The sequence below is a fragment of the Ailuropoda melanoleuca genome, chromosome 9, assembly GCF_002007445.2.
Source record: "Ailuropoda melanoleuca isolate Jingjing chromosome 9, ASM200744v2, whole genome shotgun sequence".
Classification (NCBI taxonomy): domain Eukaryota; kingdom Metazoa; phylum Chordata; class Mammalia; order Carnivora; family Ursidae; genus Ailuropoda; species Ailuropoda melanoleuca.
Window position 1 is genome coordinate 99,284,758 of NC_048226.1, and position 24,853 is coordinate 99,309,610.

Genomic DNA, 24,853 nt, shown 5'->3' on the forward strand with positions numbered 1-24,853 from the left:
CTTTCCAGCCAAGGTTCGGCAAGAACAAAGCACTGAGTGTGCACAGACCAATGTGCCCCTGAAACGCAGGCGGGGAAAGGAAGGACACATGGAAATGTTGGTTATGCACTGGACACATTGCTTCTGTTATCTTGTCCAAACTTGCAGCGAGCTTCAGGGAAGACATGAGTATTTCCACTCTGCAGACGAGCAAACAAAGCTCTCGTCAATCCAGCGGCTGTCCCAGCCCGTAAGCAGCAGAGCTGGCTCTGTGAAGAGTCCTCAGTCCTCTGCGTGTACTGCAGCCTTCACTGAGACCCTGGGAAACCCAAACTCACTGGTCCCCAGAAGTGCAGCTGGAGCTGCGGCAACCAGGAAGCTTAGGAAAGCATCTTTCGGACGGTGTTACGTTCCTGCTCCGGGGACCCAGCGCCTTCCGTCTGTGGCATTTCCTAGCTGACACGACGTACGTGCAGCAGCCCGTTCACCATCCACTCCTGCGACATCACCTAAGCCTGAGAGCTAAAATGCACCTTCCAGATCTATCCTGCACATTCTCCCAAAAAGCTCAAGGTCACCCACCTGCTAGGGAAGGTCTTCTGTAACCTCAGATCAATCCTGGTTCCTGCATTGCTCTGCACTGAAGCCCAGTGCCACACCAACGTGTCCATGGAGGAGGACCGGCCGTATGCTTGGTGGCAGATGCTCCCCCAGAGAGTGAGGACGCAGAGATGAATATGGTGCGAGCGCTGTGCCCAAGGTGCGAGGGGTCTACGTGTGCATGTGGGAAAGGCAGATGACTCTGATTCAAATGACCAGTCCGGGTGAAAACTGCAGGGGTCCTCGGGGCACTGAAGTGGACAGTCCTCAGCAGGAGCTCGAGGGAGACTGCAGGTGGAGGCCTGTTTTGAACCCCAGACCAGGGCACAGACCTGGGTCTCTGACTGTGCCCTCGGGTGACAGCCAAGGCAGAACTCCATAGCCCTGGGCTTTCATCCAGAACCGATGCTGAGCTCCCCATGCACTCTGGACTCCAAGCCTGAGCTCCCCTCTTGCTGTTTTCAGCCCAACCTGCTCTTGTTCTCTCGAGTACCAGCTGCCCATCAAGCCATGTTACCCCGTGTCTAAATCCCCAGTTATTCCGAACGCCACCTTGAAGGCCCCCAATGTAAAGACAGGGGCAAAGAGCTGCAGAAAGGAGATCTGGTAAACCAATTTGCAGGAGCACGTTAAAACTCTCCAAAGATCCAGGAGATGCAAATCCCAATGACCATGGGATAAGTGATTTCACTTTTTAAGTTACGACGATTAAAATTTAACCTGCAAACAGAAATCATGCTTTGGAGACTGAGGTGGGATACCACACTAGCCCCGGCCTCCCTTGATTCTGAAGAACCTTTGGAAAACAACGTGGCAGAGTGCTCCCAGAGCCACACACAAGTTCATGCTCTTGCCTGGTACTCTCACTGCCCAGAAAACAGCCTAAGGAAATAAACCTAAATTTGAAAACTAAATAAATACGTATAGTGGTCAGTTTAAAAATATTTACCCAAGCATTATTTTGAATCATGAAAAACTGGGAACAACCCAAAGTGATCGATAACAGGGGGATGAACTCATAAATCTTGGGCTGTTCGTGCACCAGAACGGTGTGCAGCCACGTAAAATTCATCATAAAAACTCTACCGCGTGTGGGGACAATAGGCAGAACAGATTCTGTGTGTCTATGTGAAACGAAATCAGATGGCGAAGAACAAGTCCTACAGAAAACGGGCCAAAGCGCTCCCATAGTTACGTCAGGATGGAGGGATTACAGGCTAGTTTTTACTATTTTCTAAATATATTGATATAAATTTAAAATAATAACTTCAAAACTTCTTGTAAGATGAGCGGAACACGCACCACTGAGGACAGAGTAGGAAGACTCTGAAAAACCATCTGGAACGTGACTCGGCTTGGGAGGGCCGTGTTCCAGCTCTAGACCAGAAGGATGGGCTGGGGGAGAGGCTTCCGAGAACGCAGTGGCCGCAGCCGTGTGGACAGGAGGAGGGGTCTGCGGTCTGTTCCCCCCATGCTGAGCCCTGAGCCACCGACGACAGGAGCACATGTGGAAGGGTCTGGTCTGAGGGTCACCCTGTCGTACGCTGGTGTATATTATGAAGGAATGGTGACCCCCCCCAGCCCTCCTCAAACATGCCAGCCACTATGGCAGTCTGCACCCCAGAGCCTCAGTGTGGGTCAGTTCCTAATGCCTGGTGAGTGAGGCCAAATGTGGGTCCCCAACACAGCTGTCACCATGTACCCTCGCTTTGGCAAATCGAGGAGCACGAAAGTTATTTAATTGCCAAGTGAGATGTGAGCCCAAGAGCATCAACCAGGACTTTCTGAGTCCCAGTTCAGACTCTGTCAATACCCACCCCTCTACCACCCCCTCCCCACTCCGCTAGCCTGGAAACCCTAAACTCTCTCTGTGTGAGGGGCTGCAATGCCTGCTGGAGCTAAGTCCGTGCCCTTCTGGCCCAGAGCTTACATTTAGGCTGGGAAATTAATGCCCCATCTGCACTGGACCTTGCCCACCACGTATGCACGCAAAGCAGCACACACAGACTTCCTGCACACACACACACGGGCACCCGTGTGCACGCACACACATGAGTACCCACAGCAGGCACAGAGCAGACAGTCCCAGGCACCCTCCTCCTCTTTCCCATGGAACACTGCGGTGACAAGTTGAGGCAGACGTAAATACCTTTTCTCCTCGGTTTCCCTTTTCACCCCGTTCTCCTTGGAGACCCTGCAGGGAGAGGGGAAGAGCAGGAACACATGTCAGTCCAGCTTCTCTGTTCTGAAGGTCGAGGGCCCTCGGACAGCCTGCCTAGGAAGGCGGCGGAGATCCGTCTCCCAGGACTCTCTCTCTGCACAGCTGCCTGTGCTCCTCCCCCAGGTCTGGGCAGCTAAGACTCCCACTGGGGTGCGAGGTGAGCTCTTGGGGCTGGTCTCTGGCTCAGATTACCCAGGTCTTCCTGGCGAGGCTTGAACATCCCCTGGCCCCTGAGCTTACCTGGCCAGTGGTAGTAACGGAGCTTTGGAGTCAGTCCCCCCACCACGCAGAACCTGAAATCCCTTCGTGATCATGACATCCATATCATGAAACCTGGGTGCCTTTAATCTGGCTTCCTCCACCTCCTCTGGGGAGAGGGCTCCTGCCCTGCCCTGCAGCCACTCCACCTTGGTCGGGAGCAGCACCCAGATCCTATGCTAGGCTCTCCCTCCACTCTGAGCAGAGCTGCACAAGTGTCAGCCAAGGTATGGGCTTCTTTGACCACAGGATCTAAATGCAATCACTACCCCCCACCCTGCCCACAGCCACTATCCCCTTTACCACGCTTTACTGTTCTCCCAGCACTAAAGCCCCATGTGACACATTCTCTGCCTCCCCTAAGGAGAACAGGAGCCCCCTGAGGGCGGTGCCTTCATTCCTTCAATATGGCGTCCCCACAGTCTGGAACATGCCTGCCATTTGATGTTCACGAGTGCTTGCTGAATGAATCAATGAGTCAGAGCATGACTGCATCCATCACTGGTTGGCACAAGAACCTTGTGCGAGTGTGGCCTATGCTACTGCCCCCCACTGACATGCAGGCGCAGAGAAGGACACACGCATGCCCTGCTCTTCTGCCACGTATAGGGTATGGAGCAAGATGCCAGGGCCACCAGCGCCTGTGCAGGACACCACAGCTGCTCCCGGGCAGGCTTGAGGGCCAAGCCAACAGCTCAATGCACAGCCCTGCTGCAGAGGTCTGAACACGTCTTGCGTTACTATGGGAACACCCCCTCTCCTCTCCTTTCCCAAAAGAGGACCCTTGGACATTCTGTGCAGAATATGCTAAGAGGACGGAGCCTGCCCAAGCCCACTTACTGATTCGAGGAATAATACCTACACCCTTGTCCCTGGAGAAGAGGCACAGGGCCAGCTCCACACGCCGCTATCCCAGAGGGCAGGGGCAGAGGCTCTGTGGACCCCCAGGTCCCTGGAGGGAGCTGGACATCCTTGCCATTTTAATTCCATCCAAATATCTTGGCCAGACACACAGAGATCGGAGGTGTTAAATGCCCTCCCCAAGTCAGTGCAGGCTGACTCACTTGAAAATGAGCTTTTACGCTGCTCCTTTCATTTGGAGATAATCTCAAATCTCTTAATGAGAACCAAACACAGGGTCAGACACCCAAGAAGCCGCTTTGCTCCTTACACACACGTCTATTTGCTTGTCACTTACTCTGAGGGGCACGCGGTTACTGACCACGCATCACGGGTCTGGCACTGTTCTAGGGGCTGGGGATTAACAGACTCCACACCCTTCTCGACTGGCGGCCTGGACAGGCTAGTAAAAATGGCTTCTTTTGGTCAGGTGTCAGAAACACCTGGGCTGCGGGGTCAAAATGCGATTCCCAGACTTCAACCAAGCTGCTGCATCCCTGTCTAGGAAGGGGGTCCTGGGAATGTGCATTTAAACTCGATCTCCAGGAGGTTCCCAAGTGCCATAACATTTCAGCATTTCTGGCCTAGGAAGAGACACCAACACTTCATTGCCACCGATACGTGATACGCGCAAGGCAGTGGGTCCTCCGTGTACAGACACGGGAGGGCCATGTGTCAGGGGGCCCGGTCGCAATCCCTGCAGAAGGGAACAGGACCCCTTCCCGAGGCTTGCCTTTACTTACAGGAGCTCCAATGTGTCCAGGAGGCCCGGAGAGGCCAGGTGGTCCTTGGAATCCCTGTGGAAGAGTGTGCACAAGAAAGGTGTGGGCAGGGGAAGGAGAGGCAGGGGAAGGAGAGGCGGGGGCAGAGGCAACACCCAGAGACCCCTGCTTCTCCCCTGCCACGTGCTGTCCCTGTTCTACTTAGAGTTCATGCCACCCCCTGCGGGGAGAGCAAGTGTCACCATGATTCTCACCCCCACCTGCTCAAGTTCAAGGAGAAGCTAGAATGTGTTGCCTCCGAGCTATAATGAGGCCAGTGCAACAATTTCCATTTCCACTTGCCCTGCGCCCCGTGGCCTTCCCATGATCCGGCCAGGATCTGTGCCCAGCTTCTGAGCAAACTGCGGGATTCCTGCAGCTCCTCATTCACACTCTGCCCGAGGGCCAGAGGGGCCTGGACAAGTCCTGACGAGGCCCAAAGCGGGCTGCTGAGCCCTGAGGCTCGTCTGCTGCCTGGACCCTCAGATGCTGTGGACTCGAAGCAGCAATGTGGAAATGTCTCTTAAAATCTATTAAAATTAGAATGTGCATTTCTTCAGTCAAAGGTATCCCAATTTTGGTGCTCTATTCTATTGAAATAAGCCTCAGTACGCAAAAAGTGCACACACACACACACACACACACACACACATACATGCATACACACATATACACGCATACACACGCACACATATACGCACGCATACACACATACACACATATACACACATACACACACATACACACATATACACGCACACACACATACACGCACACACACATATACACACACATATACACACATACACACACACACACATACACACACATACACGCACACACACATACACACACGTATATACACACATACACACGCACACACATGTATACACGCACACACATACACGCACACACATATACATGCATCCACACATACACGCATACACACATATACATGCATACACACATACACGCATATACACATACACACATATACACGCATACACACACACACACACACATATACACGCACACACACATATACACACACATATACACACATACACACACACACACATACACACACATACACGCACACACACATACACACACGTATATACACACATACACACGCACACACATGTATACACGCACACACATACACGCACACACATATACATGCATCCACACATACACGCATACACACATATACATGCATACACACATACACGCATATACACATACACACATATACACGCATACACACACACACACACACATATACACGCACACACACATATACACACACATATACACACATACACACACACACACATACACACACATACACGCACACACACATACACACACGTATATACACACATACACACGCACACACATGTATACACGCACACACATACACGCACACACATATACATGCATCCACACATACACGCATACACACATATACATGCATACACACATACACGCATATACACATACACACATATACACGCATACACACACACACACACACATATACACGCACACACACATATACACACACATATACACACATACACACACACACACATACACACACATACACGCACACACACATACACACACGTATATACACACATACACACGCACACACATGTATACACGCACACACATACACGCACACACATATACATGCATCCACACATACACGCATACACACATATACATGCATACACACATACACGCATATACACATACACACATATACACGCATACACACACACACACACACATATACACGCACACACACATATACACACACATATACACACATACACACACACACACATACACACACATACACGCACACACACATACACACACGTATATACACACATACACACGCACACACATGTATACACGCACACACATACACGCACACACATATACATGCATCCACACATACACGCATACACACATATACATGCATACACACATACACGCATATACACATACACACATATACACGCATACACACATATACACACATACACACATATATACACGCATACACACACAAACACACACATATACACGCATACACACACACACACACACACACACACCCCGTATGCATTTACTGCTGTCTTGATTTTAGTGAAAAATGAAATTAGAAACATCATTTAGGGCCATAATAAGAAGGTTACGTAGGTTATGAGGCACCCATATCATGGAAGGAAATGCATCGATGAAGAGAACGGGTCTCGTATGTGAGGCTATGACACCCAAGCGTGCGTGCAGTTACATGGGAAGCGTGGGTGGGGACGTCACGCACGTCTACTCTACACCTAAAGCAAGGTTTTGCACCAAGATTTATCCCCGGGAAACATCGGAGGGAAGCGACACTTACCCGCATGCCCACCTCGCCCGGCAGCCCCGGCTCTCCCGGCTCTCCTGGCTCCCCCTGCACACACAACACAGTGCTGGTCAGAACCCAGTGGGACACAGGCCCGGGCACGCCAGCGCAGCCCAAAGCCTCGGGGACATCGCGTCTGGAACTCAAAACCCATCACAGACACAAGGTGATCACCCGTGAAAGGAGACCCAGTCTGCCCTTGGAGACGCCCCGTGAGCCAAGGTGCTGGTCTTCATTGCAAGGGGCACAGCTCAACCCTCCTCACTCCTGCTGCTCGAGGTCAGCAGAACTAGATTCAGACACAACAGCGGAGAAAACAGAGTGACTGGAGTGACAAGGAGGGCCTTCTTCATGGAGGGGCCTGGCCATCTGGGGGGGAGCGAGAGAGCATCTGCAGAGTATGGAGCCCCCCTTTCTCTCCTGGTCTCCAAGCAGGCCTCCTGTCCTGGGGTGCGAAAGGCTGAGGACGTAGGAGGTGATCGTGGTCAAGGCTCCCACTCCGAGGCCTGCCCACACGTGGTGAACACCACCAAGGGAACACCCAGAACCGACCTCCCTTGGGTTCCTGGTGAGGACGATCCCTTCACGCTGGAGTAGCCTGGCCTGCCCAAGTTGATCCCTTTCGGTCTGGTTTTCTGGAGCATGTTCTAACTCAGAGGCAGGAATGGAAAGGTGGAGTCGGGGAGCTGATAAGAGGGAGGCTGGGGGCCACATGCAGGGGACGGGGTGCTGCTTAGGTCCCTCCCCGACTCCTCAAGCTATGAACTAGAGACCTGGGCGAATCCCCCACTTTGGGCCTGGACTTCACTCCAGGCCTGGGCTCCAGGACAACAAAGACCTCCCATGCAGAACTGCTTGTCAGCTGAGTGAGAAACTCGCCTGCAAGGGCTCGCAGGCAGTGCCCGTGGCTATAGCTGCAGCTGCTGTCGCTAATATGATTAGGCTGACCTCTGGGGACCTGGGAAGGTCGCAGTACACATGAGCCCCAGCTCACACCTGGCCCCTGGCAGAGGCCGCCCCACTCAAGGACATGGGCTCTGATCAGGGGGCTGCCAGTGGGGAGGACAGTGGGAGCAGACGTACCCGCATGCCTTTGCTGCCGTCTCTTCCAGGGGGACCGGGCAGGCCCAGGGAACCCTACGGCAGAGAGAGAGAGCACTGGTCAGTGCAGGATAAAGAGCACAGGGAATGCAGAGTCTCAGGCTTCACTGGCAACCTACCGCATAGGTTGGGGTCCACATTTTAACAAGACCCCCAGGGGTCCATATGCACCTGCCAGGTCCACGCCTCTCCCCTAACTCACAGTGTGGCCCTTCCTTGCTCCGGGCTCAGTGTCACACACCCAAAGCACAGCGTTCTCAGTCTGGGCCAGATGGACACTGGGCCCGACACTCCTTTGTTGTGGGGGCGGGGGCACTGCAGGATGTCCAGGCGCATCCGTCCCTACACACCAGTAGCACTCCCTAGTGGTGACAACCAAACACGTCTCCAGATACTGCCACAGGTCCCCTGATGCAAACTCGCCCCTGGCTGAGCACCACTGGGCCAGAACAGGTGTCTAGAAGGATTTCTTAAGCTGGTGCACACTCCATTCTAATGGGTAGAAGCCCATGATAGGCATACTCACGGGGCAGCTGTGGGGAGGAAGGGGGACACGGGCCAGGCTGGTCGTCTCCTACACACACCCTGGAGAGCTCATGGGGGGCACTGAAACACAGGGACTCCAGGATCTCCATGCTCCCGTCCGACTCTGACACCATTCAATTCAAATCAGAGGATTCTGCCAAGACCTTCAGTCCAGGGTCCCCTGCCCCTCAACCCCCGTCAATTTTCCGTGGGACACTGAGCAAGTCAATGTCTCTTTCCAGGCTCTCCCATCTGTGAAATGAGGTTATTGGACATTGAGACACATGTGCGAACTGATGAGTCCGTAAGTGATATAAAGCAAACACTGTGGCACAGCACGTCCTTTGCTTCTTCACCTTACACAGTCCTCAGATAACCCCGCGAGAGAGGTCTCGTCGCTCTCTCGAAGGCGCGTCAGACCTTGTACATTGTTCACCTGTAAATGCAGACGTGTGTGTGTCTGTACGCCTGCACACGCACATACGCTTCTGCAGTTTCCACGCAGTGCCTTCCACAGACTCAGTGCTCCTTCTAAGTCAGTGTGATATTGAAAAGACAGAGAACTGCAGCCCTGGTGTCAGACAGACGTGATCTGCGTCCCAGCTCAGCCCCTTTCTAGCTGTGGGACCTCATACACAGCCATGCTGGACGGCCATGTGTGTCACTGGCCTGTCACCTGCGTGGAAGAAGAGGCCAGCAGGACCGCTGCCAGGTGAGCGAGGGCTTGGAAATGCAGTGCGTGCTCAGCTGTGGGGCCGTCACGGGCTTCCAGGCAGCACGCGGTCAGCACAGCTGCCCTGCCCACGATCACTGAAGGAGTAGATGGAACCACACTGCCCAGGCCCACTCGTGGCAGGGAAATGATGCCATCCTCTGTGCGCCATGCGCGTAATATGCTGGCTGGGAAGGTCACAGGAGATGCACCCTCCCTCCCTCGCAGAGCAAGTTCACAGTGAAGACAGGGTACCTTTGCTCACATAACACACCCATCTGCTGGTTAGTGGCGTTTGGTTCTTAGGCTCAGGCCAGGAGGCTCTAGTCCTGGAGACTGAAGGGATTGGTGAATGTGAGGAGGCTTCCAGAAGGGATGTCTCCAGACGAGGCAGCCTGGGGAGGGGAGTCAAGGACCCGTAGGCTGAACGTCAGCTCCTGCCCCCCTCACTTAGTGGAAGGAGGGCCCCTTGGGGGAAAGGACTTAATATCTGGGGGGGGCTCAGTTTCACTTTCTGTGAAACGGGAACAATCACAGCTACTGGAAAATTCTGTAAGTATTAAATGTCCCCGCAGTGCTCCAAGTAACATTTCCAAAGTCGGTCTGCATGATACCAGTTTGATTTGTAATTAAATTGTGAGGGGCTGGGGGAAGGTAGGGGGCTCTTCAGTCAAATAGGTTTGTGAAATACAGAAATACAGAGTTAAACCCAGTTAAACAGGTTCCTTTACAGCGGGCTTCCTTGAAGCCTTGCATGTGCTTGGTGCTGGTGGCTGTCCGGTGTCCTCGCCTAGCCGATCTGGCCACGGGCTGTGTGAGGGGCTGCAAGGGCTAAGTGCCCACACAGGGAGAGGCGCCTAGGCATTTCTGCGCCTCATCACGGGCAAAACCGAGTCCTTTTTACACCTGTGTCAAGGAGATCAGGCCGCCATTGGCAGGGGTTTGAAAGTGCTGGAAAGGAGAGTTATTTACAGACTAAGAGGAGGAAAGATGGACCGTCTTCCAGCGGGCAAGCACTGCAGTCAGGTCCAGTCTGGGGAGGGAGGAGACTTCCCCATGGGCCTTCAGGTACCTGTGGCTGTCCTCGGTTGGCTACAAGGGGCAGGAGAGCAGGGTGCGGATGTTCCGCACGAGGAAGGGCTGCTCAATGTTAGGGACCCGGGGTTTCGTCGGCACCAATGGGAGTCGGGTGCTTCCTGGGGTCGAACCACCAGCAGCGTCCTCGAGGGAACCGCTGCTCTTACAGGCGATGTCTCAGCCACCATTTACACATCCACACAATGGGGATGAATCCCTGCCCCGCCTCCCCAGCGGGCTGTTTTGGAATTCAAGGGTCCGGAGATGAAGCAGGCACCCAGCACAGGCAGAAGTGATCTCTGAGGTCCTGAGTGCTGATGAAACACCCCTTCGCCTTGTTTCATTGGCACCAAGAATGCAGGACTAGCAGCAATATTACAGTGACGTTAATAACGGCACAAACCAAGTGACACTGAGGAGGCTGCTCGGAGCACTCAGTCCTCACTGAGCACGCACGACGCGCCCAGCACGGAGTACGTTCCTCCCAGCAGTGCCTCTAACTTGTCCCAGGACACTTCGACAAGAACGACACAGCTGTGACCTACGCTTCATAGTTTATCAAACGCAAGCACAAGAGATTCCATCGTGGGTCCACAGTTGCAGCGTCTATACCCAGAATATGCCCTCAGGGCCCCAGCACCGGCCTCTCCGCGGCATTTGCATGCACTGGTTCACGGGATGCTCGCAGTCCTGCGGGCCAAGCATCTTTACCCTCACTCTATATGGAGCACTCGGGCACAGAGGGCGTGACGGTCTCAAGCCAACACAGCTGCTGCCATGACCAGGAGTAGCCAGGCTGAAGCAGCAGGTCCTGAACGCCCAGCCCAGCCCCACTCCCCTTCTCCAGGGACCCTGTTCCTCTCCTGTGGCCTCAGCCAGCCTCGCGTTCCGGGAAAGCAGCAGAGCTCCTTCGGCTGCCTGCCCGGAGGCAGGCGCCCCATCAGGCCAGGACGCTGGTGGTCAGGAATAGGGCGGGCTCTGCTCCCCAGCTGCAATGTCTGTCTCCAAGGCCCATGCTGTATCCCCTGCCCCATCCTGCACCGATCTGAGTGGAGGCAGGGACCCCAGCCTGCTTAGATCTTGCTTCTCTACAACTCTAGGGCTAAATTCAGGATTTCCCAAAAGGAGGGATGTTGGAGAAGAATAAGGACCTCCTTTGAGGACATGCCCTTCCCTCTACATGTACTTCCCTCTACAACCAGGCCTATTGCAGGACGAGGTGCAGAGCTCCCCCCAGGTGTTGGTTACCCAGTTAAGATGGTAGCTCCTTGAAAGGCCAGTCTGTCTTCTGGACGCTGCAGCTGAAGCCAGGGGAAGGTGCATCTTGGTGGGCTCCTGCCTCAGGAATAAACGGGGGTGGGGGGCAGCAGGGCATTGGATCTCCCAGGACCGTCTAATAAAGGGAGCTGGGGAGGAGACCAGAGACAATGCCAGAGGGAACTCCAGAGAGTTCTGGAACCTCCCCTTTGCCCAGTTGTCACATTCCAGCCTTGTTGGCACTTCCCAATAGATGCCCAACATGTATCCAGACGAATCTGTCTCATTCGCCAGACAGGAGCTCCAAGAGGTGGGGCGTCAGGGCTCAGCCCCTACCTCCCTGTCACCACGGCCTGCTGGGGACAGGACCCAAGTGCCATCTGCTTCAATCCCTTCCTGGGCCCTGTGGGCTCCTAAGCGAGACAGCAGGGAGGCCCTCCTACTTTAAAGTTAGCCTTGCAGGTATGAAAGCCCCAGGGACACAGTGAACAGCAGGGCACTGTACAGAAACAGTGATCTTGAGAGCCAGCCAACTGCGGCTTCAAACCCTCCATCACTTAGTACTAATGGTCATGGCCTAGTTAGCCAAATGCTCGAATACCCAGTCTTCATCTGTAAATAGGGATCACAAAGCTAGCTCAGGATCTGTGCTTCCCGAAGACACGGGCAGCCTGGCAAACTGGTCTGGAACCAGCAGCCACTTCTGCTTTGTGATAGGTGAGCTACCCGTGTTTTGTAGCCTAAGACACTGACTACAGGACTCCTTAGAGGTGAATATTTTCTCTGTCTAGAAGGATAGCATCTCTTTTCAATCTTATTTTACATGGTTAGGATAACCAAGCCAGCACTGCAAAATAGATCCTGAAAATTTCCACTTGCAAATCCTCATGAGATCCAGGCATTTATTAGACAGGTTCCAGCTCTTATGAAGATTGTCAACCTGACCCAAATATTTCATGTTTTCTCGTCATCTCAGCTCGGCCTCCCAGAACACCACCATGCCCTGTGATATACCTTCCAAAATCCCCCAGGGGGGCTCCCCATTCACTGTCCGCAGCAACTTTGCAAAGGGCAAGGTACAGCCCAGGGCTGCACGCCCTATCCCCTTAGGAAATTCACTCGCCCTCTCTGACCCTCGGTTCATAGAGACCCATGCTGAATTCAAATGGGAAAAAGGGTGTGGACATCATTAAAATGCCAGTTGTTGGTATAGTTCTGAAAACAAGGAACACGTTCTCCAGCCCGTGGGGTGGGTTAACTAAAGGAGAAGAATGGAGTTGCCCTGGAATTGGTAAAGTCAGGCACAGAGTGATTTTTAAAGGGAATATGTGTAGCTAAGATCCACTTAAAGTATAACAAAAGGAGGGAAAGGGAGGGAAGGAAGGAAGGAAGAAAGAGGGACACAAAGGCAAGGGAAGTAGACTGGGCGAGAAGGGTCTGGACGGCCATGGAGCCTCTGCCACCTGTTAGCCACACAGAACAAGTCACCTCCCCTCCTGGGTCTCAGCTCCTTCACCTGTGCAAAAGTAATGTGAGAAGAGTTGTACGTCTGGCCCAAGGTGGTCGGTGAGATGCCCGGAGACAATGCCTGGGGAAATGCTACATATACAGGGAAATCCAAACAAGCATCAGCAACTGTTATTTTGGGTAAACTATCCAAACCTCCACTCTTCACCTGTGAAAAGGCAGACACTCAGATCAAGAGGATGACAATAGATAATGCATATGAAACCCGTTACAGAAGATGACCAGGGCTTGGGGAAGAGGGATGTTGATGCCACGTCAAGGCGGACCTCTCTGCCCACTCCCTCCCCACCACACACACTGCCTCCATGGTCTCACTGGGAGCCCCCAGGAGGTTACATGTGACAGGAGCTATCTGCTCATGCCCACTTTCAGAACCGGAGCTCCAGGAATTATGGGGTTGGTTACAGACAAAAGAGAGAGCAGGCATTTCCCCTGTTCTGGTTAATTAACTATCAGGGCTTTTTCTAAATGTTGACAAAGATATTGCTTCATCCCTAGAAGTACACAGTAGTGTCCCTCTCAGTTCACTTGTAAGAGACAGAGGGGGTCCTGCAGGTGGGGTGTGAGGAGTCCTCTGGGCAGCAGTCCTCAAAGTGTGGCTCCTGGACCAGCAGCATCGGCATCCCCTGGGCCTTGTTAGAAAGGCAGATGCTCTGCCCCCCTCTCGGCCCCCTGAACCAGACACTCGGGGTGTGGGGCCCAGCAAGCTGGGTTAATAAGCGCTCCCGGTGATTTGGATGCTGTCAAGTCTGAGAACTACAGCTCAGCCCTGATCAATGCCGGCCATGGGGTCAGAAAAAATGAGCACAGCTCCTGGCTCAGCCACACGGAGAGAGAAACTCACTTGGCTCTTGGTCACATAGTTACTACGCTTGTAAAATGAGGGCAGCAGTATTTACCTCCAAAATAAATAGCATGTATGAGAGTCCTGGCAGACCACAGTCTTCGTGAATACCAGGTACTGCTGTATTCTCAGACGCTCTACAAATTATTCTATGTGAACCAAGGAAAGGAAAGGACACCCCGTACTGTGATCAGCCCACCTGGAGCACATTTTCCAATAACTCTAAAGGCTTTGGGAGGCTTGCAGAGCTACAGAGGCCCCCCCTTGGGGGGAGGCGGGAGCCCCGACATTTTGCAGCTGTTGGCCGTCCCTGGGGATAAGACTCATCGATGCCCACGATGCACAAGACATCATCTGGTGTATAAAACAGGTAACACTACGCTGGTATAACGGTAATTATACTTAACATTTACGAGCACTTTTTATATAAAAATATGTCATTGATTTTCATTAGTTCATTTCATCCTTACAGCAACCCTCTGAGATGAGTAGTAGTACAGTTGCCAGTTTATAGACGAATAAAGTGTTACACAGCCTCCAGTCTGTGTCCGGGGTCCACACCCCTAGCCTCCCCTGCCTCCGCCCCATCCCACCGTCCAGCAGCCCAACATTTGCTCTTCCCACCAATACTCCCTACCTCCTCTACAAAGCCCTAGGTCCTGTGACTGGTCCGTTAGGCTTGGCAAGTGCCTGAGTGTCAGACAGAGGTGGGGAAAGGTACAGACTTTCCTATTCCAGCTCTGCCTGGGGCTGTGAGATCCGGGAACTCAAAACTTCCCCAACGTGTCCTTCAGCACCACGGACAGGGTCTGCGGCGCCATGATTCTCTCAGCGTTTTGCCCCCAACCCCACAAGGCTACTTGAGGGCACATAAGCAGCTAAACTTATTTTTCCTGAAACCCTTTAATTATTATAAAAATAGAAGGCCTTCAACCACAGTTATCCAACTCGATAACCATGAATAATGCACATTAACGCACAGGCTAAGAATAGGAGATGGGGCTGCTGATTAAGGCAGCCGTGAGCAAAGAGAAAGGGACCCAGAGCTAGAGGCAATGGCATAAATATATCTTAGAAGTTTCACACATACAAACACACACGTATAATTTATACTTTATGGCTCAGGAGCTCTACAATGCAGTCATTACATAAAATAAGTTGATTCCCATCAGGGACATGGTTTTTGAGGGTCAAGGCTTTCCAGATACCAGCACTGCTTTCAGGGAAGGGCAGAGAGCTGACGTTGGCCATCCAGTGGATAGGAGTGCGTCACTCTGTGACCTTGGGCATGCCCCACACTCCCTAAGGGGCTGCAGGAGGCTGATACCAAACTAAACAGCCTGGTACATAGCAAGAGCTCAGTAAGAGCTGTTATGATTCTTTCCACCATGTGGCACCTTCTTTGAGACCAAGTCACCACACTGTTCCAAATAGAATCACCATGGGTCAGCCACTGAGTTCTGCACGGCTCCTATAGCTAACGTCTCTATCCCATTCTCTCAGAAAGAATCAGTGAAATAAAAGTGTGCCCACTACCCCCTGCTGCGCCTCACTTTTCACGTACACCAGAAACCCCTGATGTGTAGAAGCATCTTGTGGTTTCTGGAGACCCTTCTTGGGCCTTGGTCTGGAACAGAGGCATTAGGCAGAAAATCTCTATTTGGCAGGGCCCTCTCTTCTTTCCCCACCAATTCTGCAATCCATTCCATAAAGACTCCATGAAATCTCATCTCTCAGTTTCAAATAAAGCCTGCCCTGGAAAGACACCCAAGAAAGAACTAGCTCAGGGGGAAGGACCTGTCCTTTTACCCCGGAGACAGCCCACAGTGTGTTTGTCATGTTGGTATCAGTGTGGTGTCATTGTGAGAGCTGGTCGGACTGACCCCTGCTGTGGGGTCCCAGGCACTGCTGTGACTGCCTCACAGAAAGGGCCTTCAATGAGCTCAGACTGGACTTGAATGGGAAGGCCAAGTCCAGCTGTTACCAGATCTCCCCTATCAGCTGTGCAGTGGCCAGAATGACATTTTCCTGGACACACTTTATCATCCTCTGGGCACCCCACTTTTGCTCTCAGGTGCAAACAGGTTGCATTAATCATACCTCAAGGCTTATGTGTCTCATTTTGCTGTCCCTCCCCAGTCCCTAGGAGACCTGCCTGCCCCTAAATGGGTAGCTGTTAGGATTTTGAACAAGGCAGAGCTATTATAAACTGTGTTGTCCTCTTCCTATGCCTTCTTACAGTGAAAACATCAATGGATGTGTTTTCCAAGTCTCAGTGGCTTTTCCATTAAATGGGGGGAATGCCAGTGCTCACTGGGAGGAATGAATGAGAAGGTGCTCTTGGGACTGCCTGGCTCTGTGCAGGAGGGCTCAAAAGTTCCTGGGTCAGAAGCATCCCTAGTATTTCAAGAGGCAGAGGGCAATGGTGGGTGCAAAAGGAGGAACCCAATCTCCAGGGGGAGAAATACTGAGAGAAGGCCAGAATTGGAAGGAGACATGCAGAGGAAGGGTCTCTTGGGGCCCCGTCACAGCAGGTGTGATGTGCACTCCAAACACGTGGACTCTACCTGCCACATACGCGTGGCGCTGAGCTGTGGTCAACAGGGAATCTGTCACAACAGCATTTTACAATCAAACACAAATTCACACACGCTTGCACAATTCTAACAGGATGGCGAGGGCAAGCGGGAGGAGGACCGTTCCTTGGAACCGAGGAATTCCAGGCGCCCTGCCCCACTGCTGGAAGGGACTTTTGGGCAGGTGGGCCCCCAGTGTCCCCCAAGTCAGCTGCCTTTCCTGACAGGCTGGGTGCTTCACGGTCCACAGCAAGGTGGAGGAGCCTGTTTTGTCCTCGAGGCCGCATGTGCAGAACCTGTTGGTCTCCTCAGACCTGGAGACCAGGCTGCCTCTGCTGACCGCTAGGAACCTGGCGTGCCAACAGCCCTTCATTTCAACATGTTGGCCTTGGACTCTCTCCTCAGTTTTCCACGTGGCGGCATCTTTAGCTTTGTGATGACCCAGCGCACGAAGACTCTACTGTGCGAGGACTCGAGGACACTCGGGCTCGCTGCTTGCTGCTCTGGGATCCCTTTCAGGACATTCAGCAGAAGTTTCTAGAAAGGAGCGTCCGGTCTACTTGTTCAACTCAGATTCCTCTTTTACCACGTCTGTCCTGTCAGGTTTATGATCCCGGCAAGAATTGGAGAAAACCATAAAAGACAAGGAACTGATGTTTGTGTGACCTAAAACTCTGACTGCTACTGGGCTGGCCAGCCCGGGAAAATTCAGCTGAGTTCCTGATATTTGCTCGTATATTTTTTCTGGTGCACCATACTGTGAAATCTGAGCACAAAATCCATATGAGCTTTTATTTATTGCCATATGGATTTCTGTGGCAATGCTTAAGAAAGGACTTTCTGGGGGCTGTTGTTTTTGAGTTTCTTCGCTTCCACCACATGCTGAGTACTGAGTTGCTGACCCAAGCATGGCTTTACAGGACACTCTGCCCCAATTTTGTCCCCTGTAGGTCTCAGGTGCCCTTGCTAGCTCTAGGGCGTGATCCGGGCTGATGGGGGCTGCGGAGCCCTCTCCCCATGCTGTCCCCTACTGTGCTCCACTCCAGGGAAATGCAGCCCTGCCCCACCTCCCCGCCCTGGTCCTGGCCAACCCTCCCCTCCCGCACCCCAGCCCCACTCTAATTGTAATAGTAACACCAGATGCTGTTCATACAGAGGACAACGCTGGCGGGAAATGCATCGCTCACGTAGTTGAGCAGCTGGAGACGCTGCCGGCATGATCACTCAGCAGCATCCCTTACAAGGATCCATTTCAATCGGCCTGACCTCTGAGCGTCACCTCACCCCGCTCCGACTGGCTCATTTCACCGCAGAAAAATGGCTGCAGGGATGTCAGGGCTCCCTCCTCACAGCCATGGGCCCAGGGGGAAGAACATCTGTCTCTGGGCTTCGAAGCAAAAGTAGTGAGTTTGTCTGGTTTGAGCTAACTCGGATAATGTGCTTGAACTGATCACAGTGCTCAGGGAATCCGTGCCTGGATGGCTGGCACCCGATTCTTGCTAATGCTTGCCCAAGTCGTTTAGCAGGTGCCGACAAAGTTCTTTCCTGGATACCCTCACTGAACCCTCACGTCCACCTGAGCAGAGCCCATGGTTGGTTCTAGTATCTTCCATGCACAGGAGAGGAAACTGAGGCACCAAGCATTGTGGAGAATTCCCCCCGCTCCCCACCACCGATCACGGTTATGCAGCAGGAAGGGGCAGTGCCAGGGTCCCAAAGCCCGACCCTCAGCCACTGCCATGTTCTGCCTTCTGGACCCATCAGTTGTCCTGCCATCCAGTGCTCAGCAGACCCCCTGTGCGGGGAGACAGGGTGCTTTCCTCCAAAATCACACTGTTTTGGGATTTCAGGCATGGAGAATTGTGAAGATCCTATACTTAAAAGGATTTTCATTATATTAAGACTTAGTCTTTGGTTAAATGTTTACAGACATTGTAACACCAGGAAGAGTAATTGACAAGACATACGAAACACCCCAAATCCCACTACCCCATGTACTGGCGGTTCGCCCTGCGCACGCGCCCTTTCATGAGTGAGCACATAGGGCTTCCTACGCTGTGTCTCATTTGCATGACGTTGCACGCCTAGCTCGCTATCACAAGGTGCTCCTAATTTTCCCTCATGCCCATCTGGTTGCCGTAATGCGATGTTCCGTTAGGTTGTTCCCACTTTTCGTTGCTGTTGTGGTTGNGTGGTCAGGAATAGGGCGGGCTCTGCTCCCCAGCTGCAATGTCTGTCTCCAAGGCCCATGCTGTATCCCCTGCCCCATCCTGCACTGATCTGAGTGGAGGCAGGGACCCCAGCCTGCTTAGATCTTGCTTCTCTACAACTCTAGGGCTAAATTCAGGATTTCCCAAAAGGAGGGATGTTGGAGAAGAATAAGGACCTCCTTTGAGGACATGCCCTTCCCTCTACATGTACTTCCCTCTACAACCAGGCCTATTGCAGGACGAAGTGCAGAGCTCCCCCCAGGTGTTGGTTACCCAGTTAAGATGGTAGCTCCTTGAAAGGCCAGTCTGTCTTCTGGACGCTGCAGCTGAAGCCAGGGGAAGGTGCATCTTGGTGGGCTCCTGCCTCAGGAATAAACGGGGGTGGGGGGCAGCAGGGCATTGGATCTCCCAGGACCGTCTAATAAAGGGAGCTGGGGAGGAGACCAGAGACAATGCCAGAGGGAACTCCAGAGAGTTCTGGAACCTCCCCTTTGCCCAGTTGTCACATTCCAGCCTTGTTTGCACTTCCCAATAGATGCCCAACATGTATCCAGACGAATCTGTCTCATTCGCCAGACAGGAGCTCCAAGAGGTGGGGCGTCAGGGCTCAGCCCCTACCTCCCTGTCACCACGGCCTGCTGGGGACAGGACCCAAGTGCCATCTGCTTCAATCCCTTCCTGGGCCCTGTGGGCTCCTAAGCGAGACAGCAGGGAGGCCCTCCTACTTTAAAGTTAGCCTTGCAGGTATGAAAGCCCCAGGGACACAGTGAACAGCAGGGCACTGTACAGAAACAGTGATCTTGAGAGCCAGCCAACTGCGGCTTCAAACCCTCCATCACTTAGTACTAATGGTCATGGCCTAGTTAGCCAAATGCTCGAATACCCAGTCTTCATCTGTAAATAGGGATCACAAAGCTAGCTCAGGATCTGTGCTTCCCGAAGACACGGGCAGCCTGGCAAACTGGTCTGGAACCAGCAGCCACTTCTGCTTTGTGATAGGTGAGCTACCCGTGTTTTGTAGCCTAAGACACTGACTACAGGGCTCCTTAGAGGTGAATATTTTCTCTGTCTAGAAGGATAGCATCTCTTTTCAATCTTATTTTACATGGTTAGGATAACCAAGCCAGCACTGCAAAATAGATCCTGAAAATTTCCACTTGCAAATCCTCATGAGATCCAGGCATTTATTAGACAGGTTCCAGCTCTTATGAAGATTGTCAACCTGACCCAAATATTTCATGTTTTCTCGTCATCTCAGCTCGGCCTCCCAGAACACCACCATGCCCTGTGATATACCTTCCAAAATCCCCCAGGGGGGCTCCCCATTCACTGTCCGCAGCAACTTTGCAAAGGGCAAGGTACAGCCCAGGGCTGCACGCCCTATCCCCTTAGGAAATTCACTCGCCCTCTCTGACCCTTGGTTCATAGAGACCCATGCTGAATTCAAATGGGAAAAAGGGTGTGGACATCATTAAAATGCCAGTTGTTGGTATAGTTCTGAAAACAAGGAACACGTTCTCCAGCCCGTGGGGTGGGTTAACTAAAGGAGAAGAATGGAGTTGCCCTGGAATTGGTAAAGTCAGGCACAGAGTGATTTTTAAAGGGAATATGTGTAGCTAAGATCCACTTAAAGTATAACAAAAGGAGGGAAAGGGAGGGAAGGAAGGAAGGAAGAAAGAGGGACACAAAGGCAAGGGAAGTAGACTGGGCGAGAAGGGTCTGGACGGCCATGGAGCCTCTGCCACCTGTTAGCCACACAGAACAAGTCACCTCCCCTCCTGGGTCTCAGCTCCTTCACCTGTGCAAAAGTAATGTGAGAAGAGTTGTACGTCTGGCCCAAGGTGGTCGGTGAGATGCCCGGAGACAATGCCTGGGGAAATGCTACATATACAGGGAAATCCAAACAAGCATCAGCAACTGTTATTTTGGGTAAACTATCCAAACCTCCACTCTTCACCTGTGAAAAGGCAGACACTCAGATCAAGAGGATGACAATAGATAATGCATATGAAACCCGTTACAGAAGATGACCAGGGCTTGGGGAAGAGGGATGTTGATGCCACGTCAAGGCGGACCTCTCTGCCCACTCCCTCCCCACCACACACACTGCCTCCATGGTCTCACTGGGAGCCCCCAGGAGGTTACATGTGACAGGAGCTATCTGCTCATGCCCACTTTCAGAACCGGAGCTCCAGGAATTATGGGGTTGGTTACAGACAAAAGAGAGAGCAGGCATTTCCCCTGTTCTGGTTAATTAACTATCAGGGCTTTTTCTAAATGTTGACAAAGATATTGCTTCATCCCTAGAAGTACACAGTAGTGTCCCTCTCAGTTCACTTGTAAGAGACAGAGGGGGTCCTGCAGGTGGGGTGTGAGGAGTCCTCTGGGCAGCAGTCCTCAAAGTGTGGCTCCTGGACCAGCAGCATCGGCATCCCCTGGGCCTTGTTAGAAAGGCAGATGCTCTGCCCCCCTCCCGGCCCCCTGAACCAGACACTCGGGGTGTGGGGCCCAGCAAGCTGGGTTAATAAGCGCTCCCGGTGATTTGGATGCTGTCAAGTCTGAGAACTACAGCTCAGCCCTGATCAATGCCGGCCATGGGGTCAGAAAAAATGAGCACAGCTCCTGGCTCAGCCACACGGAGAGAGAAACTCACTTGGCTCTTGGTCACATAGTTACTACGCTTGTAAAATGAGGGCAGCAGTATTTACCTCCAAAATAAATAGCATGTGTGAGAGTCCTGGCAGACCACAGTCTTCGTGAATACCAGGTACTGCTGTATTCTCAGACGCTCTACAAATTATTCTATGTGAACCAAGGAAAGGAAAGGACACCCCGTACTGTGATCAGCCCACCTGGAGCACATTTTCCAATAACTCTAAAGGCTTTGGGAGGCTTGCAGAGCTACAGAGGCCCCCCCTTGGGGGGAGGCGGGAGCCCCGACATTTTGCAGCTGTTGGCCGTCCCTGGGGATAAGACTCATCGATGCCCACGATGCACAAGACATCATCTGGTGTATAAAACAGGTAACACTACGCTGGTATAACGGTAATTATACTTAACATTTACGAGCACTTTTTATATAAAAATATGTCGTTGATTTTCATTAGTTCATTTCATCCTTACAGCAACCCTCTGAGATGAGTAGTAGTACAGTTGCCAGTTTATAGACGAATAAAGTGTTACACAGCCTCCAGTCTGTGTCCGGGGTCCACACCCTCAGCCTCCCCTGCCTCCGCCCCATCCCACCGTCCAGCAGCCCAACATTTGCTCTTCCCACAAATACTCCCTACCTCCTCTACAAAGCCCTAGGTCCTGTGACTGGTCCGTTAGGCTTGGCAAGTGCCTGAGTGTCAGACAGAGGTGGGGAAAGGTACAGACTTTCCTATTCCAGCTCTGCCTGGGGCTGTGAGATCCGGGAACTCAAAACTTCCCCAACGTGTCCTTCAGCACCACGGACAGGGTCTGCGGCGCCATGATTCTCTCAGCGTTTTGCCCCCAACCCCACAAGGCTACTTGAGGGCACATAAGCAGCTAAACTTATTTTTCCTGAAACCCTTTAATTATTATAAAAATAGAAGGCCTTCAACCACAGTTATCCAACTCGATAACCATGAATAATGCACATTAACGCACAGGCTAAGAATAGGAGATGGGGCTGCTGATTAAGGCAGCCGTGAGCAAAGAGAAAGGGACCCAGAGCTAGAGGCAATGGCATAAATATATCTTAGAAGTTTCACACATACAAACACACACGTATAATTTATACTTTATGGCTCAGGAGCTCTACAATGCAGTCATTACATAAAATAAGTTGATTCCCATCAGGGACATGGTTTTTGAGGGTCAAGGCTTTCCAGATACCAGCACTGCTTTCAGGGAAGGGCAGAGAGCTGACGTTGGCCATCCAGTGGATAGGAGTGCGTCACTCTGTGACCTTGGGCATGCCCCACACTCCCTAAGGGGCTGCAGGAGGCTGATACCAAACTAAACAGCCTGGTACATAGCAAGAGCTCAGTAAGAGCTGTTATGATTCTTTCCACCATGTGGCACCTTCTTTGAGACCAAGTCACCACACTGTTCCAAATAGAATCACCATGGGTCAGCCACTGAGTTCTGCACGGCTCCTATAGCTAACGTCTCTATCCCATTCTCTCAGAAAGAATCAGTGAAATAAAAGTGTGCCCACTACCCCCTGCTGCGCCTCACTTTTCACGTACACCAGAAACCCCTGATGTGTAGAAGCATCTTGTGGTTTCTGGAGACCCTTCTTGGGCCTTGGTCTGGAACAGAGGCATTAGGCAGAAAATCTCTATTTGGCAGGGCCCTCTCTTCTTTCCCCACCAATTCTGCAATCCATTCCATAAAGACTCCATGAAATCTCATCTCTCAGTTTCAAATAAAGCCTGCCCTGGAAAGACACCCAAGAAAGAACTAGCTCAGGGGGAAGGACCTGTCCTTTTACCCCGGAGACAGCCCACAGTGTGTTTGTCATGTTGGTATCAGTGTGGTGTCATTGTGAGAGCTGGTCGGACTGACCCCTGCTGTGGGGTCCCAGGCACTGCTGTGACTGCCTCACAGAAAGGGCCTTCAATGAGCTCAGACTGGACTTGAATGGGAAGGCCAAGTCCAGCTGTTACCAGATCTCCCCTATCAGCTGTGCAATGGCCAGAATGACATTTTCCTGGACACACTTTATCATCCTCTGGGCACCCCACTTTTGCTCTCAGGTGCAAACAGGTTGCATTAATCATACCTCAAGGCTTATGTGTCTCATTTTGCTGTCCCTCCCCAGTCCCTAGGAGACCTGCCTGCCCCTAAATGGGTAGCTGTTAGGATTTTGAACAAGGCAGAGCTATTATAAACTGTGTTGTCCTCTTCCTATGCCTTCTTACAGTGAAAACATCAATGGATGTGTTTTCCAAGTCTCAGTGGCTTTTCCATTAAATGGGGGGAATGCCAGTGCTCACTGGGAGGAATGAATGAGAAGGTGCTCTTGGGACTGCCTGGCTCTGTGCAGGAGGGCTCAAAAGTTCCTGGGTCAGAAGCATCCCTAGTATTTCAAGAGGCAGAGGGCAATGGTGGGTGCAAAAGGAGGAACCCAATCTCCAGGGGGAGAAATACTGAGAGAAGGCCAGAATTGGAAGGAGACATGCAGAGGAAGGGTCTCTTGGGGCCCCGTCACAGCAGGTGTGATGTGCACTCCAAACACGTGGACTCTATCTGCCACATATGCGTGGCGCTGAGCTGTGGTCAACAGGGAATCTGTCACAACAGCATTTTACAATCAAACACAAATTCACACACGCTTGCACAATTCTAACAGGATGGCGAGGGCAAGCGGGAGGAGGACCGTTCCTTGGAACCGAGGAATTCCAGGCGCCCTGCCCCACTGCTGGAAGGGACTTTTGGGCAGGTGGGCCCCCAGTGTCCCCCAAGTCAGCTGCCTTTCCTGACAGGCTGGGTGCTTCACGGTCCACAGCAAGGTGGAGGAGCCTGTTTTGTCCTCGAGGCCGCATGTGCAGAACCTGTTGGTCTCCTCAGACCTGGAGACCAGGCTGCCTCTGCTGACCGCTAGGAACCTGGCGTGCCAACAGCCCTTCATTTCAACATGTTGGCCTTGGACTCTCTCCTCAGTTTTCCACGTGGCGGCATCTTTAGCTTTGTGATGACCCAGCGCACGAAGACTCTACTGTGCGAGGACTCGAGGACACTCGGGCTCGCTGCTTACTGCTCTGGGATCCCTTTCAGGACATTCAGCAGAAGTTTCTAGAAAGGAGCGTCCGGTCTACTTGTTCAACTCAGATTCCTCTTTTACCACGTCTGTCCTGTCAGGTTTATGATCCCGGCAAGAATTGGAGAAAACCATAAAAGACAAGGAACTGATGT

General features: G+C 52.3%; 1 protein-coding gene across 1 annotated transcript in view; it reads right to left on the reverse strand.

Moving 5' to 3' along the window:
• COL22A1 (collagen type XXII alpha 1 chain) overlaps positions 1-24,853 on the reverse strand; it is a 235,160-nt gene that overhangs the window by 146,357 nt on the left and 63,950 nt on the right. Inside the window, exons 12-15 of the mRNA XM_034668525.1 lie at positions 8,222-8,275; positions 7,133-7,186; positions 4,702-4,755; positions 2,729-2,773 (exon numbers count right to left, since the gene is read on the reverse strand). Coding sequence (XP_034524416.1) covers positions 2,729-2,773; positions 4,702-4,755; positions 7,133-7,186; positions 8,222-8,275 — 207 coding nt within the window. The remainder of the gene's footprint in view (positions 1-2,728; positions 2,774-4,701; positions 4,756-7,132; positions 7,187-8,221; positions 8,276-24,853) is intronic.